Source organism: Pelobates fuscus, chromosome 5 (genome assembly GCF_036172605.1).
Source record: "Pelobates fuscus isolate aPelFus1 chromosome 5, aPelFus1.pri, whole genome shotgun sequence".
NCBI lineage: Eukaryota > Metazoa > Chordata > Amphibia > Anura > Pelobatidae > Pelobates > Pelobates fuscus.
This window is the reverse complement of record NC_086321.1, coordinates 19,584,529-19,605,908: the sequence shown is the minus strand read 5'-3', so window position 1 is coordinate 19,605,908 and position 21,380 is coordinate 19,584,529. Positions and strand designations below refer to the sequence as shown.

The window sequence follows — 21,380 nt, the reverse complement described above, 5'->3', positions numbered from 1 at the left end:
AATGGCTGTCAGAGTGACAGTGACTAATAGGCACGGGGACTGCACACAAAAACATTGCCTTTTTCCCTAAAAAGATTTTTTTACAAAAATTCACATAATAATATATACACTGATTAGCCACAACATTAAAATCACTGACAGGTAAAGCGAATAACATTAATTATATCGTTACAATGGCACCTGTCAAGACGTGGGATATATTAAGCAGGAAGTAAACAATCAGTTCTTGAATTTCTAGTGTTGGAATCAGGAAAATCGGGTAAGCGATAAGATCTGAGTGACTTTGACAAGGACCATATAATTATGGCTAGACGACTAGGTCAGAGCATCACATACACACAATCATAAACCACCATAACAAATATAAGCACACAATTATACACACACAGTCACTTACACTGACATATTCCTAGACACACATATACACCAATGTAAACAGTCACACATATACACTATAGTCATATACAGTCACACACAGTAACAGACATTCAATCACACTCTAACACTCAGAAATAGGCACACAATCACACACAGCCACATACAGTAACACAGTCAGATGAACAATCAGACACATACACCATCACACACAGTCGCATGAACACAATCACATCTCCTCTCGTCTCACCACCTGTCCACTTGATCCTGTACCTTCCCACCTTATCAGATCTCTCTCCCCTTGTCTTGTACCATTCTTAACACACATCCTAAACTGCTCTCTTTCATCTGGTGTTGTCCCATCTCCCCTTAATCATGCTACTGTCGTAACCATCCTGGTACGGGTGGGAATCAAAATGTAAGGAAGGCAAGACAGGTTGTGGTGGTAGGGGACTCTATCATTAGGAGAGCAGATAGGGCAATCTGCCGCTCTGATCGGCTCAACCGGACAGTTTGCTGTCTCCCGGGTGCTAGGGTCCGGCATGTTGCTGACAGAGTGGATAGAATATTGGGAGGGGCTGGGGATGACCCAGCGGTCATGGTCCCTGTTGGCACCAATGACAAAGTAAGAGGAAGATGGAAGGTCCTAAAGAATGATTTCAGGGAATTAGGTAGCAAACTTAAGAAAAGGACCTCCAAGGTGGTATTCTCTGAGATATTACCTGTGCCACGTGCTACAGTGGAAAGGCAGCGGGAGATTAGAGAGGTTAATGCGTGGCTGAAGTCTTGGTGCAGGAAGGAGGGTTTGGGGTTTTTAGAGCACTGGGCCGACTTTGCGATTGGGTACAACCTTTATAGTAGTGATGGATTGCACCTAAACAGGAGAGGGTCTGCAGTGCTGGGGGATAGGATGGCTAGAAGGTTGGAGGAGATTTTAAACTAGTAGTAGGGGGGAGGGTCATATCAATTTACAAAATGGAGATAGGACAGAAAGGAGATGGGCTTTAGGGAAACCAACTATTGGTTGGGATATGTTATAAACCACCTAGTGTTAATATTGACGAGGAACAACAGCTGTTTGAGCAAATTGAGAAAGCTGCAAATCTGGGTAACACTTTAATTATTGGAGATTTTAATTACCCGGACATAAATTGGGACAGAGGGACTAGTAGCTCAGCAAAGGGAATTAGGTTTTTAAACTTGTTAAATTACACCTTCATGTCACAACTAGTACAAGCACCAACTAGAATGGACGCTTGTCTGGACCTGGTTTTAACAAACACCGTTGATCTTTTGTCCAACATTCAAGTAGGTGAGCACTTGGGAAATAGTGATCACAATATAGTGCCCTTTGAAATAAACTAAAAAAAACAAAAGCACATGGGGTATACTAAAACATATAATTTTAAAAAGGCCAATTTCAATAAGTTAAGGGAAGCTTTACAATATATTGACTGGCATAAACTCTTTAGTGAAAAGAACACTGAGGATAAATGGATCATCTTCCAACAAATATTAGAAAGGTACATTTCTCAGTATGTACCATTGGGAAATAAATATAAAAGAAACAAATTAAAACCAATGTGGCTTAGTAGAAAAGTAAAACAAGAGATTAAAAATAAGAAAAGGGCATTTAAAGCATTTAAATCGGACAAATCAGATGCATCTTATAATAGATATAAGGAAGCAAATAATGCGTGCAAAAAGGCAATTAGACCTGCTAAACTTCAAAATGAAAAAATGATAGCTAAAGAGAGCAAAACCAACCCCAAAGCATTTTTTAAGTACATAAATTCTAAAAAACCCAAAAATGAAAGTGTAGGTACACTAAAAACTGAAATGGGGGTGTTAGTCAATGAAGACCAGGAAAAGGCAGTAATTTTAAATAACTATTTCTCGTCTGTATATATTAAGGAAGAACCCATGGCAATAGATGTGCAAATGATTGCTACTAAAAACTTGCAGAATAATTGTAATTGGTTAACTCAAGACAAGGTGCTGCAGCAACTTAAGAAAGTTAATATAAACAAAGCTCCAGGGCCTGACGGTATCCATCCACATGTACTTAAGGAACTAAGTGTAGAAATAAGTGAACCTCTGTTTTTAATCCTTCAAGATTATTTTCTTTCAGGAAGTGTTCCGGAGGATTGGAGGAAGGCAGATGTGGTTCCTATAATCAAAAAGGGTTCAAAATCCTTGCCTGGAAATTATAGACCTGTGAGATTAACTTCTGTGGCTGGTAAAATATTTGAAAAGTTATTAAGGGATAATATTCAAGAATTCCTTGAGAAGAACATGGTTTTCAGCAAAAATCAGCACGGTTTTATGAAGCACAGGTCGTGTCAAACTAACTTGATTGCATTCTACAAAGAAGTAAGTAGAAGTATAGATCAGGGTGTTGCAGTGGATGTGATCTATTTGGATTTTGCCAAGGCATTTGATACAGTTCCACGCAGAAGATTAGTGTTCAAACTCAATGAAATTGGTCTAGATGAAAATGCTTGTTCTTGGGTAGAACAGTGGCTTAAAAACAGAGTACAAAGTTGTCTTTAATGGTAAATTTTGGTGTCCCTCAGGGGTCCGTTCTGGGACCCCTACTATTTAACATGTTTATAAATGATCTTGAAGACAGCATTGAAAGTCATGTTTCAGTGTTTGCAGATGACACAAAACTTTGTAAAATAATACAATGTGAGCAAGATATTACTTTGCTGCACAGGGATTTAGATAGACTGGAGGACTGGGCACTCAAATGGCAGATGAAATTTAATGTTGAAAAATGCAAAGTTATGCACTTCGGCGTAAAGAATACACAAGCAACGTATACCCTTAATGGAAGCGAATTAGGGATAACAACACACGAAAAGGACTTGGGAATTGTTATAGACAACAAACTATGCAACAAAGTGCAATGTCAATCAGCAGTGGCCAAGGCCAGTAGGGTATTGTCATGCATGAAAAGGGGCATTCATTCTCGGGACGAGAATATCATTTTGCCTCTTTATAAATCACTGGTAAGACCACACATTGAATATGCTGTGCAATTTTGGGCACCTGTTCTAAAGAAGGATATTATGGCACTAGAAAAAGTGCAGAGGCGGGCTACAAAATTAATAAAAGGAATGGAACATATCAGCTATGAAGAAAGGTTAACAAATGTAAATCTATTTAGTTTAGAAAAACGTCGCCTGAGAGGGGATATGATAACATTATACAAATATATTCGAGGCCAATACAAACCATTGTGTGGAAATCTATTCACAAACCAGACTTTACATAGGACACGAGGTCATGCGTTTAGACTAGAAGAAAGAAGATTTCGTCTAAGGCAAAGGAAAGGTTTTTTTACTGTAAGAACAATCAGGATGTGGAATTCTCTGCCTGAAGAAGTGGTTTTATCAGAGTCCATACAGATGTTCAAACAGTTACTAGATGCATACTTGCAAAAACAGAATGTAGGGTAATAACTGCTTAATCCAAGGATAAATCTGACTGCCATTCTGGGGTCAAGAAGGAATTTTTTTCCTAGCTTGTTGCAAAATTGGAAGTGCTTCAAACTGGGTTTTTTTGCCTTCTTTTGGATCAACAGCAAAAAACATATGTGAGGAAGGCTGTACTTGATGGACGCAAGTCTCTTTTCAGCTATGTAACTATGTAACTATGTAAAAAAGCCATCCATAGACCCGTCTTCCCCTTTCAACTATTGTCCCATACCTCTGCTTCCTCTTTCCTCAAAGCTTCTAGAAAGATGTGTCTTTACTCGTATGTACACATACGAGCCACAGGCAAATAGTCAGATGATTACACAGATGTACAAAATAACATGCACATAGTAATACACAGTTACAGGCTACCAGTCACACACACAAACAGGAACACAGTTACCAAATGTTCCTCTTACCTTCATGGGGGAGCAGCGGAGGCTGGAGGCACAGTGGTGTCTGTTGTCTAATGGTTGGGGAAGCAGGGACTTCCTCCTGCTTCCCCATTGGTATGCAGTTAACAGGCAGCAGGTGGCGGTATCATATAACTCTCCCTCCGCTGCCTGTGTCAGTAATGCAGCTTTCTCCCTGCTAGATCGGGCAAGGGGTTAATTAAATCTTCTACGTAGGTCCCACGTAGCCATGCTTCAAAGAGTAACAGGCAGGACATAGGTGCCATGTGGGCACCCACCTACCCCTTAGTACGCTATTCTTGTTTATTCAATAAAATAGAAATGGTGGCAAATAGAGTTTCATATGACAAAATGTAGGTTAAAGCATCCGATATGGAAAAAGTCTCTGATTCAGCTACAGGCCCTGCGTGGCTATTTTACCCTAAATTGTGTCATTCAGATTTAAATATGTTACTGTTTGGTACTTATACAATAAGGTACAATAAACCTTAATATGTTCTTTGACAATGTTCACCCTCTGCATTATAAGGACGTTTGCTTCATAGTAGAAGTCTTTTTAATTCTTCTTCCAGACTCTGCAGTAAAGCTAGACACCTAACATTTTCTTACACCATAAATAGAAACACTTCTGTCAGCCACTATGCATCATCTAAAATACTCACCTCTGCTAGTTTGACAGCATCTAGAGTGCTTCCATCCTTCTTGTTGTTTCGGTGTTTATACAATGCTCTCCATATGGCATTTCTAAGACCATCTCTGCTCGAGTCCCCGAGGAGTTCATGACAGATTTTAGCCAGGTTGTAGACCGCACAATAATGAATAATCCACTTCGTTTGATCACCTTCAATGAACAGAGACAAATATGACTTTCTTATCTTTGCAATCTTATGGAATTGTTCAGAAAACAAGAAGCAAGATGTGCTGGACAGCCAAACTAGATCTGACAGCTGGGAATTAATTTTAATTACACTAGGATTCAGAAAAACAGCCTGTACGGTGTGTTGATATTTTATAGAGTTTTTACATATATTGTATATATTGTATATTGGGTAATATCTATGCTGCTAATGTTTACAAAAAGTGAAGATTTCAATAGCAATTGGCACTTTCATAAACTTCCCTTCTAATAACACCTTAAGTGTCAGCCAGGCAATCAGCCCTGTTACTTCCTGCGTATTTAGCTCAGTGGTGCTAAACTCAAGAGGCAGCAATAGCCAAGAGCCCCTGCCTTGCAAAGACTTCTCATTGAGCTGCATTGAGAAATCTGTGATTGGACAGCCATAAAAAGTCTGGGCAGTGTTATAAGGGGAGGGCTTGCAGAGACTGCAGACCAGAAATTTGTAGCTTATGCAAGCTGTTTTCAGATATGTCCACAATTAAAAAAAAAAGAATAATTAAATGTGTGTGTGTGTGTGTGTTTTCATGGGGGTATATCTACTAACTATTTTTGGGGGGTATATCTACTAACTATTTTTGGTGGGGGCAATGGAGCGTCCTTTTAAATATGGTAACTGGTACAGTATAGGCAACATAAAACACCCTTGGATAAATTACATGATGTATATCGATTTAGTCATAAGTATTAGTGTGTGCAAAACATGACCCAAAATGGAAAATTAATGGGACGTAATGGCATCACAGAGTCTTCTTGTCTTAAACACATTAAACGCAAGAATTGAGCATAATGCTGACGTAAGAATACACTTCTTTACAAAAAGGGCGGATGTTCCATGAAATAGACTTCCAGATAAGGTGGTAAAAAAGTAGTTATTGTATGTACGTATATATATAAAAAACATACACAGTCAACTGGTATTTGTTGTATGAATGTTTGAAGATTTGTTAAATTTAGCTGGATGCAAGTTGGAATATACAAAGATCAGTGTGGGCTTCAGTTATTTCAAATAAAATTCAAGAACAAGATTTCTTTTTTTCTGTGGAAGGAACACAAAGGAGCTATTTACCTGAGCCAGTTAGTTGGCAGTATATTAAAACGATATCGCTGAGTTAGCATACGAACATGCATTAGGAAAGCAAAGAAGAAAGCTTTATTATGCTGATAAGTTTGTTTCTTTTTCATATATGGTAAGCAAAAAAAATATCATTACTACATAAATTGTTATATTCTTGCTCAGAACAAATCAGACATTCAGATATTATATTTGCTGGCTATTATCTCAATGGGAAAATTATCTTTTTAGATTCCATCCTATATGGTGGGTCACGTAATGCTATAAACTATAGTCCATGTGTGACTAGCACTGTGCAATGGGGGCCACTGAGGTAGCACTGAGATGTCCATGTCCTGGTCTGTCCAAGTTACACTCTGGGGCAGCAGATGTCATCATTATTTTTCCCATTCCTGTTACTGATACGATGGAAGAGAGACTGGGAAGTCCTGGACAGTATAAAATAGTTACCGGTATTTACTAAAGAGAGAATTCCAAGTGAAGGAACACTATAATGTCAGGAACACTAATTTGTATTCCTGACACTAATGTTTTAAACTTGCTATTTAGGTCCATTCCCCCCCCTCTTATCTCAGAAAAGAGGTGTTTAAAGTTACCCTTTTCCCACACTGTGTCAGTGCCTGAGATCATCATACATGATGATCTCAGCCAATCCAATGCTTTCCTACAGGAAAGCATTGGGAAGTTATTGTGCATTTGATTTAAAACGTCACCCTGAGCAATCAGCATCTCCTAAACCTGGAGAAGGTGAATGTAAGTGTTGCACACTGTGCAGCACTGACCAAGGAAGCATTACTTTGGCCGTCTGAGTGAATGCATCTAGAGGTGTTACTAGGTAGCAATGTAAACACTCACTTTTCTCTGAAAAAGATATATATATATATATATATATATATATATAAATAAATATATCCCCTGCACTCACGCATACAGGACAGTCCAATGCCGGGTGCACCACCAGAGCTCCAAGACATGTAAAAACCAACGAGAAAGGCTGCACTCCGGACTTTAAAACAAAAAAGTTTATTAGATAATGTTAAAAATTACGACCAACGTTTCGGTCCCCGTTCGGGACCTTCTTCAGGGTCAAAAATAGGTCCTATTTTTGACCCTGAAAAAGGTCCCGAACGGGGACCGAAACGTTGGTCATAATTTTTAACATTATCTAATAAACTTTTTTGTTTTAAAGTCCGGAGAGCAGCCTTTCTCGTTGGTTTTGTACAAGTAATACTGTAGAATGCAGCAGGGTTAACAGAGGCACTGGCATACATTTATGATTATGCAGTTGGAAACAGTAACAGGTGAGCTCTTTAATGGAACTGTTTTAATCATACACCACTTTTCCATACTAGCCTTCAACACAATGTTAATAGTTTTTGAGTAAAGGTTCTTTGTACTGCCTACGTCAGACCCCTAGCATAGAGTGGATAATCCCTACAGACAGCCTCCAAGATTATTATTTCTCCTATACTGGTCTGATTTAATATGATATAGATCATGTAACCAGCAATCCAGTGTGTGGCGTTCCTGAAAGCATAATTCTAGTTATGACAACAGAAAAGCCAAGTCACTTGGGGTTCTCTTGGAACATCAAATATTTTCTAATCAAAAACCCATTTGACTTGTTATGTTGACAGTGTGCTTGTACCTTTATTCTATAAAAATAACATTCATTTTTTAAAATGTAATTTCACAAGTGTAATAAATATTTAATTCACATGTTATCAAAAAGTACATTTCTTTTGTTCCCACTGTCTATATAAGTTGAACCAATATATTTCTATATTCATAGGCTACTGTATACACTAACGCAATGTGAATCCAATATTATGAAAATATTTCGCTTAGCCCTGCAGAAGACAATTCTGGCTATTATAACAGAATATTTCTATAAATATATAGAAGTAGTTTAATATTACTCATCCATAATTCATATTTCAATAAACCAGTGCACAACTTCTTTAAAAGGTCGTCAGGAATACTGACTTTGGACATAAACTTTCTTCTGAAATCACCGTATCAGGTATTTATACGTTTACTATGCTTTACCAAAAAACGTTTATCCAAATAAAAATGTTTCATACTATTATGTTTGAAAACCGACTTTGTCAAGCATATTGAACGTAATGTTTTTGCCAATTACACAGCATTCAGTATTAGAGAAACTGTCAAGGGCGACATTCGACAGTGTGTCCCTCTGTGCCTTCTTGACCCTACAGTGTTAAAACTACCATCTAACCCCACTGATCCCCTCTTGCCTCCCTAAATATAGTAAAATCTTACTTGTATTCAAGTCTGCAACTGCTGGATCTGTCTGCCTCTGACCTGCCTGTTGTCTGCTGACATTATCAGAAATGGTGGTCTGAGCCAATCGAAATACTTCCCCATAGGATTGGCTGAGACTGGAAAGGAGGTAGAGCCAGCACAGGTAAATACACAGCATTCAGTATTAGAGAAACAGTGTGCCCCTCTGTGCCTTCTAGATGTGGTTATGTTTCTTGTTGTATGTTGAGGCATGAAATGTGTACATTGCTATTTTGCCCATGTGTGAGTTATATGCATATGGACACTGTTCAATAGTGCTTGGAGTGGTGTGACTCACATGTTGTGAGAGCAGGATGAAACATAAGGTGACTGTAGTCAGCTGCCTAGGGCCCAAATAATACTTAAAGGAACACTATGGGGTCAGGAACACAAACATGTATTCCTGACCCTATAGTGTTAAAACCACAACCTAAACCCCCTGACCCTCTCTTGCCTCCCTAAATATAGTAAAACACTGCATTATCTCTAAAAAGACAGTGTTTACTGCAAAAGGCCTGAAGGTAATGATTCTACTCGCCAGATCAAATGCAATAAGCTGTAGTTGTTCTAGTGACTATAGTGTACCTTTAAAGGGGGAATCCAAAGGTGGCAATCCTAATACAAGCCTGTATTCCTAACCCAATAGTATATCTGCCCCTAGTTAAAATCAGCTACCCCCACTCCTGTTTGAGATAAAAATTTACAAAATATAGCTTTGTACTTATATTTTCAAGTGCCAAGACTCCCTACATTGCAGGGTTAAAAGGACAGGTCCAATGTATCCATACCACTTTATTGAGATGAAGTGATCTGGTTGACTATAATGTCCCTTTACAATTAGGCATTAAAGTGGCTCTGTCACCTTCAGGTGCCTTTACCGGCGGTGCAGTGGGGGGGACAGTATTATACTTACCTGAAACTGCCCCATGCGGGTGCTTCCATCTGGTGTTTCATCTTCCTGGAGCCACTTCTGTTCTGTACTCTCATGCATACAATCTGGGAAAATCAGTCCAATTCCTGTTGCTAGCTGTCATAGAAGCTCCACTTTTTTTTTTTTTTTTCAATTCTTTATTTTAGTTGTGCAGATGACCACAATAGTTCAACAAGCACCACAACAGCGTATTTCAAGTTTCATACAAGTTAGACAGTGGCATGATAGTTTGCACAATTTTTATATTTAACATGCTCAACTAAACAGTTGATTTGTCCGAGTAAGATTGAATGAAATAAAATGGAGTAAAGATGCTGAATGCTTAACATTGTTAGGTCGCCTATGCTACACGTGCACCTTTGGATGTTGTATCATGAGGATAATAGTAGATCACAGGTTAGGTAGGTAGGTGTGTTGAGTGCAATAGTTAGTAAGGTTAGCATGTCAAGATATAAACCAGTATAACACCTGACCTGTTCTAGGCATTAAAAGAGTGATAATTCAAAGCTTGGATTATATATATGTTAGGGTGTAGTTCCAGGTTGATTCTATGCTAGTCACAGTTATTTCTCCGCTTATGCTGAGGCCGCTCTAAGTTAAAGGCATGCTTAAAAGAAAAGAAAGAAAGAAAAAAGAAGGTCGGTCAGAAGCTCCACTTTTTGGAAAGTTTTGTCAACCTTAAGCTAAGTAGACCCTTTTTTGGTTGATTGGTGTCAAATGAATTCTTCTTATTAGAATATATAACTTGGGCCTCAGTTTAATAAGCTTTTTAAATGATTCAGTACTGTTGGAAAATCCTTCAAATATTTTATAATAAATAAATAAATAAATCCAGCTACCAAAGTCGTCATTAAAGTCTATGGGAATTTAGCAGATAAGTTATTTGGAAAGCACTTCTAACCATATCACATCATTTGGAAAGCTTATAAAATCGAGGCCATCATTTTTAAGGGGATATTTATTACAGAAGTAGGCATATTTTTTAAGAGCCTGCAAAATGCCAATAAAAGCTACAAATCAGAATAATAAAGAAATACCAATCAGCAAAAAAAAATAAAAAATCAATATACGCTGCATTTAATAAAAAATAAAGTCCGCTCCATTTTACATAGGGAGACATGGGGACTGATGTAACAATTACAAATATATTTTGAGGTAACAAGAAGACAATTCTCAAGAAATTCTCAATAGGTACATTTTTTAAAGTATATGTTTCCACATTTTTTGTGCCTGCTGTGAAGATGAGCTGGCCGGTCGATGGCCCCCACACATACGAACAGAATGCATTACTCTTCTTTAAATTTTTATAGGTGTTAATTAGGTTCACCTGTGGCAGACCTATAAAAAGCAAGTCTTCCCTCTCCAGTGCCCATTCGTAGTTCTGACCTGTTAGGAGTCTTCTGTAACAGATTACTTGATTATCCATTCTTCAATACTCTTGACCTGGCTTATTTATTTGACAACTTTCTGACTGCCCATACCGACCCCTGGTGTGTTTATAAAACGACCCTGACTTCTGGCGTTCATTATTATTGTGGTGTTTTATCAAACTCTATAAATTATGTACGCATACACATATTCACTTTGGTCCATCTACTTTAACAAATATTTATTCAGAGACAAAACAACAACAACATACAAATAATGACACACAATCTAACTAACTAAAACAACAACAACAACCACAATCAAACTAACTGACAATAACAACTAAACCTTATAAAGTCATCAGATCCCACTCACAGTTAACCATGATAAAAATTAGCCCATGTCTACTCACATGTCTGCTCAGTAGAACAGCCAAGAAGGAACAGGGCGGAATGAAGATAGGGGGAAGTGGTTATCTCTTTCCTTGTAAAGGTATTGAATTACCTAATTACCATACCAAAGGGTAAAGCTTACCCCCTGTAAGAAAGGCATACCTGATCACCATTTTCGTTTGATGACAGAATGTCACCACAATTATTATTATTTATTATTTTATTATTTATATAGCGCCAGCAAATTCCGTAGCACTGTACAATGGGTGGACTAACAGACAAGTTCATGACCTTGGTTTGTATCTGTTTATGATATTTTGTTTACAACTATATGTGGTCTCTTTGGGTTCTGTTACCACCAACCTCTCTATGGTTGGTATTATGTCTTTCTATCACTTTTTTTTGTTGCTACGAGTCAGAAACTGACCTTTAAGTCCCATCCGAGCCTGTCAGTGACCCATTATTTGGAAGAATGAGAAAATCAAACATACAAGTAAGAAGCAGGCAGTGTGGCATCATGTCCTGATTGATGGCTTCAGTTCTACGTACCTTCCTTAATTGCACTATATTGCTTTATATATTTCTTCATTTTAAACAGAGACCCTTCTTGTTTGTGAATTCTATAATCTAAGTTTTTCATTCACTTATAAGATAAGGCAGTATTAACAGGTATATACTTTTAAAATATGTTGTAGAAGACTAATTTAGCTGTCTATTCAGTGTATAGTGATATATGGAATTTAATATGTTCCGTTCATCTACCAATTGAAAAACAAATTTGCTTTTCATTTTGTGGTATTTGCACAAGATTTATAGTGCCAATATTTTTCTCTTTTTGTAGGCTATATTTTATCTTAATTTAATTGCAGCAACATAATAACATCTTCTTAGCTTGCACATGCTGTTATCTGGAGCAGAGCCCTGCGTGGCTATATACAGTGTAGAAAACAGATAAACAAAAGAACGCCTTTAGAATTTCCAATTTCCATACTCCCAAAAATACTGTTTATAGAGAAATATTTTTTTTTAAGTAGAAGGAAAGGGAATACAATTCTGTGTGTGCTGAATTTACATAAAACTGCAATGATGGTGTATTAGATCATTAGGACTTGTTTTTATATTATCTGCCCGATATTACACAGCTGTTTATTAGGTAGATTTGTTGGACTGCAACTAGCAATGATGATATGTAAGGGAAACTGATACAGATGTACCTAGGTCACCTGGCACCTATGGTGGAAATGTATATTTGCGCTCCCACCTACCCCTGAACTGTAATATTTTATTTTTTTTGTATCTAATTTCAATGTCCATAACAACCTTTTGTTAGGGAAATTAAACACACAAACACACTCACATTTGCACTCATACTTACACATGCCCACAGTCTTGCACACACATTCATATACACAATCTATGCACACACACTGTGACAGAAGCTCCCATGCCAGACGAGCTCTTGTCACAGCAATTGATTTACAAACTATGCATTGTTAGTTTTATAACACTGCAGCACTGACTGAACAGAAATGTGAACATTTGCATAATGCTGGTAATGCAAATTAGGGCAGCCAAATCAGTAGTTAAATGTATATGTTGTTGCTTTTCATAGTGTTTTTTTAAAATGTTACTTGTATTCATTAGTCCATGTATTAATTATAATTGCTTGTTCTCCGATGCTCTGTATATTTATATTATAAATGCTTTTCACCACATGTTTAAGGACAATTCGCCAAAGGCTAGTCCTTGTCCAAAAATAAAGAATTGTGTATTAGTTTTATTGGAAACTGTGTGCCCTCTGTGGTTTGTTCAAAATCCCAGTAACAGTGTCTTCAGACCCGTTTTATATTGCTTATAATAATTTGTATACAACTACAAAAGTTAAAAATATATTTATTAATTAGCCTGGATTTTGGAAATATATCTAGGATTTTGACCAATTATTTAATTATTAGCAGTTATAGGTCCTGTAGTAATAGGAAAGGATTTTTTTATTTTTTTTACGTAAACCTTTTTCTTTTTCTTTTTAAGCTTTTCACATGCATGCATACCTAGCAAAAAACACAACACTTTAGTTTTAGCTATTTCCCCTGAGTATAGCAATACCTCCATTTATAGTTTACCACTTTTTGGTGATGTTTGGCTAGATATAAACTAAAATAAGAGACAAATAAGATATCTGTCTATTTTAGAATTCTGACTTGCGATTTTGGCAGTCACCAAATGCAAATTATTACACCAAGGCATACCATTTGCAATTAAAGACTACCTAAATTATTTCACAAGTTTCTGCAAAATGTGATATTCATTTTCGTTTTCGACTTTTCATACACACATTTCATAATCATGGTGAATTTAACAGACCTGGCATGTTCTAAAACGGTGATGGGGATTGAATACACACACACACACACACACACCTAGATACACAATGATTTAGCTGTAAGTAAACAACAAAATCAGATCTGTTATGCATTTCCTCTAATAAGTCAGTCTTACTTACGTGCTTCTTGCTGCATGTCAACATTTAACATCCCATGTAAACTTGCTTCTTTGATTTCTATATTGTCAGTGCTTTTGTCTTGGAATCCAGTAAATGCATACTTTTGGATTTCAGATGTGGTGCCATGCAAACAAATGTCAGAAAGCACCATGCTGAATGCACAGACAACTTCCCACGGCCACGGTGATACACAAACTAGGGAGAAGCTCGAGTTCTGAAAAACAAATGGTAATAGGATTTAAACTCATTTTTACAAAAATGTAAATAAAATAGAAAATGCTTTTATTGTATATTATTTTTAGAAGATTTAATACATCTTTGTCTATTACAAATATTCTGTTAAACTACTATGTTCAGTTGGATTTGGTGCCCTATCCCTCATTCAAATAAATGTTTTACCCCATTTGGCCTCTAAAGTGGACAAATGCCAAATTAACTGCATTCCCATTTTTGCTGCCAGCGGGTATTACATTTTTTTGACAGGTGTTTGCATTTTTTAAAATTAATTTAATTTGACTTCACTAATGTGGTGAGTAGTGATGTCGCAAACCCGAAATTTTCGGTTCGCGAACGGGAACTTCCGCAAACGTTCGCGAACCGGCGAACCGGGCGAACCGCCATTGACTTCAATGGGCAGGCGAATTTTAAAACCCACAGGGACTCTTTCTGGCCACAAAAGTGATGGAAAAGTTGTTTCAAGGGGACTAACACCTTAACTGTGGCATGTTGGAGGGGGATCCATGGCAAAACTCCCATGGAAAATTACACAGTTGATGCAGAGTCTGGTTTTAATCCATAAAGGGCAGAAATCACCTAACATTCCTAAATCGCAATGAATATGGATTGACACCTGACATATGACATATTGACACCTTGACATATGGATTGACACCTGTTCTCAGAGCCCCTGATGCACACAGACACAGAGCAGAATAGGGACTGTTCCCCTTACATAGGGTCACTTGGCAGGTATGGATTGACACCGGTCCTCAAAGCCCCTGATACACACTGACACTAACTCCCGAACTGTTCATCCGAACGAGCCAGATTTCGGATATGTTGCTCCCCTGAACGAGGTCTATCCAGCGGTACAGGATTTAAAGGTGTACCCCCTGGTTTTTTGGTACATCCAGAACGTGGGTGAAAATGTGTATAGCATAATTGTCTTAACTGTTTATCTGAGGGGAGGGGACATGTGGGTTGCACCCAATATGTGATTGGTTATTTTATGCCTCCCCCTGGGAGTGTCCCTTTTGTATGTGACCACAATAAAAAGCAGGCTGGGCACCCCAGTCCTCAGTTCTTGTTTGACCCTCAAATCGCAGCCTTGACTCGTTTTGTGGGCAGAAGGGTATCCTAGCTGTGCTATAGCTAGTGAGATTATTCTACATTTACAGGACTCGTATGGAATACTATGGAAAGCAGCTTCTCTTCTCTTCAGCAATAGGAATCCAGACTATTAAGCGGTCCAACTCTCAGCAAGACTAAGGGTAACCGTAACACACACTGACACAGAGCAGAATAGAGACTGTTCCCCATCCTCAGAGACCATGATACACACTGACACAGAGCAGAATAGAGACTGTTCCCCGTCCTCAAAGCCCCTGATACACACTGACACAGAGCAGAATAGAGACTGTTCCCCGTCCTCAGAGACCATCATACACACTGACACAGAGCAGAATAGAGACTGTTCCCCGTCCTCAAAGCCCCTGATACACACTGACACAGAGCAGAATAGAGACTGTTCCCCGTCCTCAAAGCCCCTGATACACACTGACACAGAGCAGAATAGAGACTGTTCCCCGTCCTCAAAGCCCCTGATACACACTGACACAGAGCAGAATAGAGACTGTTCCCCGTCCTCAGAGACCATGATACACACTGACACAGAGCAGAATAGAGACTGTTCCCCGTCCTCAGAGACCATGATACACACTGACACAGAGCAGAATAGAGACTGTTCCCCGTCCTCAAAGCCCCTGATACACACTGACAAAGAGCAGAATAGAGACTGTTCCCCTTACATAGGGTCACTTGGCAGATATGGATTGACACCTGTCCTCAAAGCCCCTGATACACACTGACACAGAGCAGAATAGAGACTGTTCCCCGTCCTCAAAGCCCCTGATACACACTGACACAGAGCAGAATAGAGACTGTTCCCCATCCTCAAAGCCCCTGATACACACTGACACAGAGCAGAATAGAGACTGTTCCCCGTCCTCAGAGACCATGATACACACTGACACAGAGCAGAATAGAGACTGTTCCCCCTACATAGGGTCACTTGGCAGATATGGATTGACACCTGTCCTCAAAGCCCCTGATACACACTGACACAGAGCAGAATAGAGGCTGTTCCCCGTCCTCAAAGCCCCTGATACACACTGACAAAGAGCAGAATAGAGACTGTTCCCCCTACATAGGGTCACTTGGCAGATATGGATTGACACCTGTCCTCAAAGCCCCTGATACACACTGACACAGAGCAGAATAGAGTAGTACTATTCTTATCAGTTTAATTCCTGTTGCGTCTCCTATCAATGGACGTGTATATGGCAGCGATTTTTGGAACAGGGAGATGGAAGAAGATGCTTGGTCGGTCCTCCTACTTCAAATTTGGGGCACTGCGCGGGCAATCTAATGTGCCACCAGATAGGAGTGGTGTGTTAAGTAGTACTATTCTTATCAGTTTAATACCTGTTGCGTCTCTATCAGTGGACGTGTATATGGCAGCGATTTTAGGAACCGCACACCTGGGACCCGAGCAAGGTCACCTCGTTCAACAGGCTACAACATTTGTCCCTGGAAACCTAGCCTGGACATCATGCACAACTTGAATGGAAAACGGGACTAACAGGTCAACCCTGCTTACGGAGACTCTCAGGTCATTGATCTGTCATGCCTTAACTATGGTATCCTCTTACTTCCTGGTTCCACGGAGCCTAGCCACACCCCTTTATGACACGGTCTCCTTATTTAATCTGACCGCACCAGCTGATCGACGCTGGATTATTGAACTACGTTCCGTACTCACGAACCGGCTACAACTTCGTTGTGAAAGCCCTCTGTTACCGGACCAGACTGGAAGACACTTCAAGTTCCCTTCACCTCTCCTCATCCACGACTAAAGCTGAACTCTCTTCACTCATGATAACCGCCTCTGAGGAGATCTTGGGAACCAGTGTTCTATGTGCCGGAAGCTAAGTAAAACCTCTGTGATAAGCGCTACATCTAAAAGCCGTTATTTCCTGTCTCCAAAGTCCTTCGATAAAACAAACCAGTTACAGCTAACTTCAACTCATACTCTATATAAGTTAGCTGCATCTGTCTTGCTTCAGTTAAATGCTATGGAACAGCTATTGTAACTTCTTATCACCTAATTCATTAATACTACTAAGAGACTCTTTCTGATTCAGTGTCTGCTAATTACTACCGTTTACTACTTAAAGCTACAGTGCCTGTAATTGTGGACTTCAGTTATCGTTTACTACTTAAAGCTACAGTGCCTGTAATTGTGGACTTCAGTTATCGTTTACTACTTAAAGCTACAGTGCCTGTAATTGTGGACTTCAGTTATCGTTTACTACTTAAAGCTACAGTGCCTGTAATTGTGGACTTCAGTTATCGTTTACTACTTAAAGCTACAGTGCCTGTAATTGTGGACTTCAGTTATCGTTTACTACTTAAAGCTACAGTGCCTGTAATTGTGGACTTCAGTTATCGTTTGCTAATTAAAGCTACAGTTCCTGTAAATTGGACTTAACGTCACAATACCTTTTACTTTTTATAATAAATATTCAAACTATAAGAAATCTGCAGTTGTGTTCCTTCATAACAAATGTTTAGACGTGACATGATCATGACAAGAGGAGGGGAACAACTTCAAAAAAAGATTCCTGGCAAATTCTTAAAAAAAAGGGGAAACTGCTGCTGCCGAAAATTCCAATACCTGACTAGAACGCTACAGATCCCATTACCCAATGTGTACTTGCGACGTCTACAAAGGACTCTATAGAGACTGTTCACCCTACATAGGGTCACTTGGCAGATATGGATTGACACCTGTCCTCAAAGCCCCTAATACACACTGACAAAGAGCAGAATAGAGACTGTTCCCTGTCCTCAAAGCCCCTGATACACACTGACACAGAGCAGAATAGAGACTGTTCCCCGTCCTCAGAGACCATGATACACACTGACACAGAGCAGAATAGAGACTGTTCCCCGTCCTCAGAGACCATGATACAAACTGACACAGAGCAGAATAGAGACTCAGAGACCATGATACACACTGACAAAGAGCAGAATAGAGACTGTTCCCCGTCCTCAAAGCCCCTGATACACACTGACAAAGAGCGGAATAGAGACTGTTCCCCGTCCTCAGAGACCATGATACACACTGACAAAGAGCAGAATAGAGACTGTTCCCCGTCCTCAAAGCCCCTGATACACACTGACAAAGAGCGGAATAGAGACTGTTCCCCGTCCTCAGAGACCATGATACACACTGACAAAGAGCAGAATAGAGACTGTTCCCCGTCCTCAAAGCCCCTGATACACACTGACACAGAGCAGAATAGAGACTGTTCCCCGTCCTCAAAGCCCCTGATACACACTGACAAAGAGCAGAATAGAGACTGTTCCCCCTACATAGGGTCACTTGGCATATATGGATTGACACCTGTCCTCAAAGCCCCTGATACACACTGACACAGAGCAGAATAGAGACTGTTCCCCGTCCTCAGAGACCATGATACACACTGACAAAGAGCGGAATAGAGACTGTTCCCCGTCCTCAGAGACCATGATACACACTGACACAGAGCAGAATAGAGACTGTTCCCCGTCCTTAAAGCCCTTGATACACACTGACAAAGAGCAGAATAGAGACTGTTCCCCCTACATAGGGTCACTTGGCATATATGGATTGACACCTGTCCTCAAAGCCCCTGATACACACTGACACAGAGCAGAATAGAGACTGTTCCCTGTCCTCAAAGCCCCTGATACACACTGACACAGAGCAGAATAGAGACTGTTCCCCGTCCTCAAAGCCCCTGATACACACTGACACAGAGCAGAATAGAGACTGTTCCCCGTCCTCAAAGCCCCTGATACTGCTGCTGCCGAAAATTCCAATACCTGACTAGAACGCTACAGATCCCATTACCCAATGCGTAATTGCGACGTCTACAAAGGACTCTCACTAGCTTCGTGTGGGCACACAAAAAAATCAGGGTAGCCACTAGCATACTCACCAAACCCCTAGAGCAGGGAGGGCTAGGACTACCAGAGGTGAGAACCTACTATAGGGCAGCGCTGATGACCACCGCCCTGCAGGCACACACAGCCCACAATGGGTGGAGATGGAATCAACGTGGGCTTGCCCCAAGGGCCTTAGGTAATTATTCTGGGTCCCACATAGACATCGCCCTAAACTACCAGACACACCGGCCACTACCGCAATCCTGCTGAAAACCTGGGATACGATTAAAGAACAATTAGGTTATACAGATAAATGGGCGCTGGCCACACTATAGTGCATACACATGATGAATCCCACATTTGACCATCGACTATGGACCGAGCGACGATGCACGTTGGTTAGACACCTCTATAATCAAGGACAGCTGAGACAATTCCCCAACCTGCAACAGAGTTACGATTTGCCACAAAGAGCGATATTCTCCTACCTACAACTAAAGGGAGCACTGACAAACTCCACTATCCTGACAACCCCGACCCACACGCGTTGTATAGAGAAAGCATGCGAATCTAGAACAATGCCCAAGAAACCGCTTTCACTCATGTATGCAATTCTAAATAATCCTACCCAACAGCCACCACCGCAGCTAGACAAATTCAGAGAGGCATGGCATAAGTATTTGAGTACAGTCTTCTCAGAAGAACAATGGAACCAAGCCTTCATAGCCCATAAAGGTAGATCCAGATGCGCATCCCACCTAGAGCTAATGCACAAGATACAATATAGGTGGTACTTGGTACCGACTAGACTAGCGACCATATATCCCAACACCTCGAGACTTTGCTGGAGATGTTTAATAGAATAGGGCACAATGCTCCACATCTGGTGGGCCTGCTCGGCCATCAGAGGATACTGGAAGGCAGTTGAGGGGTGATACAAGGGGCACTGGTCACGAGAACCAACCTGAGACCAGAAAATGCCCTACTCTTCATCTCGATTGACCCATTCCCAAAAGCACATGCCGACCTAACATATCATATTTTGATTGCTGCCAACTTATTAATAGCCAGAGGGTGGAAACAACAACAGCCACCGGAGAGATCTAGCCTTCTCCAACAGATCTCCCTAAACCTAGCATATGAAACAAAAACCTGCCAGTGGCTACACCCCCCACACCACATAGTGGAAGCCAGGAACATATGGGAGGCGTATCTGAGGAAGGAGGAGGAGGGAGTCGTGTTAGAACAATAACATATAACACATATATATATATATATATATATATATATATACACGAAGGATGAATAGTACCACTCCTAAGACCTAACTGCTCTGACGCAGAGAGACAACGACTCCAAACACCATGGTACAACAGCCAACATTGAGGTATACCAAGCTGAGGTTAAACAATCTACAGGGCATAACGGAACAAACACCCACATTGTACATAGTTAAGTAGTTAGATAAGGAATATATGTGTGGATGAATCCCTGATGAAGTATAAGGGAAGGCTGGGATTCAAGCAGTATGTTCCTTCCAAGCGCTCTAGGTATGGTGTAAAGATGTATAAGCTCTGTGATAGCGAGACTGGGTATACTCAGGCCTTCCGGGTGTACGAGGGAAAGGATAGCCACCTTGACCCTCCAGGTTGCCCAGAACATATGGGATGGAGTAGGAGGAGTAGAGGAGGTGGCAGCAGGCCTGCCTGCAAGTCGTGGCGGTGTCACCAACTCCTCTGCAGAGCCACGCATTCCATGCTTGGCAGCAGTCAGCAGGTTTACCCAATGCGCAGTGTAGGTGATATACCTGCCCTGACCATGCTTTGCAGACCAGGTATCAGTGGTCAGATGGACCCTTGCCCCAACACTGTGCCAGACATGCCATTACTTCCTTTTGCACAATCGAGTACAGGTTGGGGATTGCCTTTTGTGAAAAGAAATTTCGGCTGGGTACCTTCCACTGCGGTGTCCCAATAGCTAAACATTTTTTGTATGGTAAAAGCTGGCGGGCTAATAGTACAGACAAGCCAGCTGTCAGACACCGGGCAAGGGGGTAACTTTCTGACATTGGCTTCTTATGCTCAAACATGTCCTTGACAGACACCTGACTGTGGGCAGATGAGCAGGCCTGACACACAGACGCTTGGAGACAACTAACTGCTATTCAATCAATAACAGTGAAAAACTTTTTTGGGGTTTTTAAATGCAAGCTATTGGGACACCAGATATGAGTGGCAAAGTACACTGGCAGAGGTCTGCAGAGCACACGCTGAAGGCCTGACACACCCGCTTGAAGACAACTAACTGCTATTCAATCTATAACAGTGAAAAAAAGTTTTTTGGTTTTAAATGCACTCTATTGTGACACCAGATATGAGTGGCAAAGTACACTGGCAGAGGTCTGCAGAGCACACGCTGAAGCCCTGACACC

General features: G+C 40.3%; 1 protein-coding gene across 1 annotated transcript in view; it reads right to left on the bottom strand.

Moving 5' to 3' along the window:
• Positions 1 to 21,380, bottom strand: part of TMEM232 (transmembrane protein 232) — a 131,482-nt gene that overhangs the window by 67,556 nt on the left and 42,546 nt on the right. The window contains exons 9-10 of the mRNA XM_063456373.1: positions 13,739 to 13,952; positions 4,933 to 5,111 (exon numbers count right to left, since the gene is read on the bottom strand). Coding sequence (XP_063312443.1) covers positions 4,933 to 5,111; positions 13,739 to 13,952 — 393 coding nt within the window. The remainder of the gene's footprint in view (positions 1 to 4,932; positions 5,112 to 13,738; positions 13,953 to 21,380) is intronic.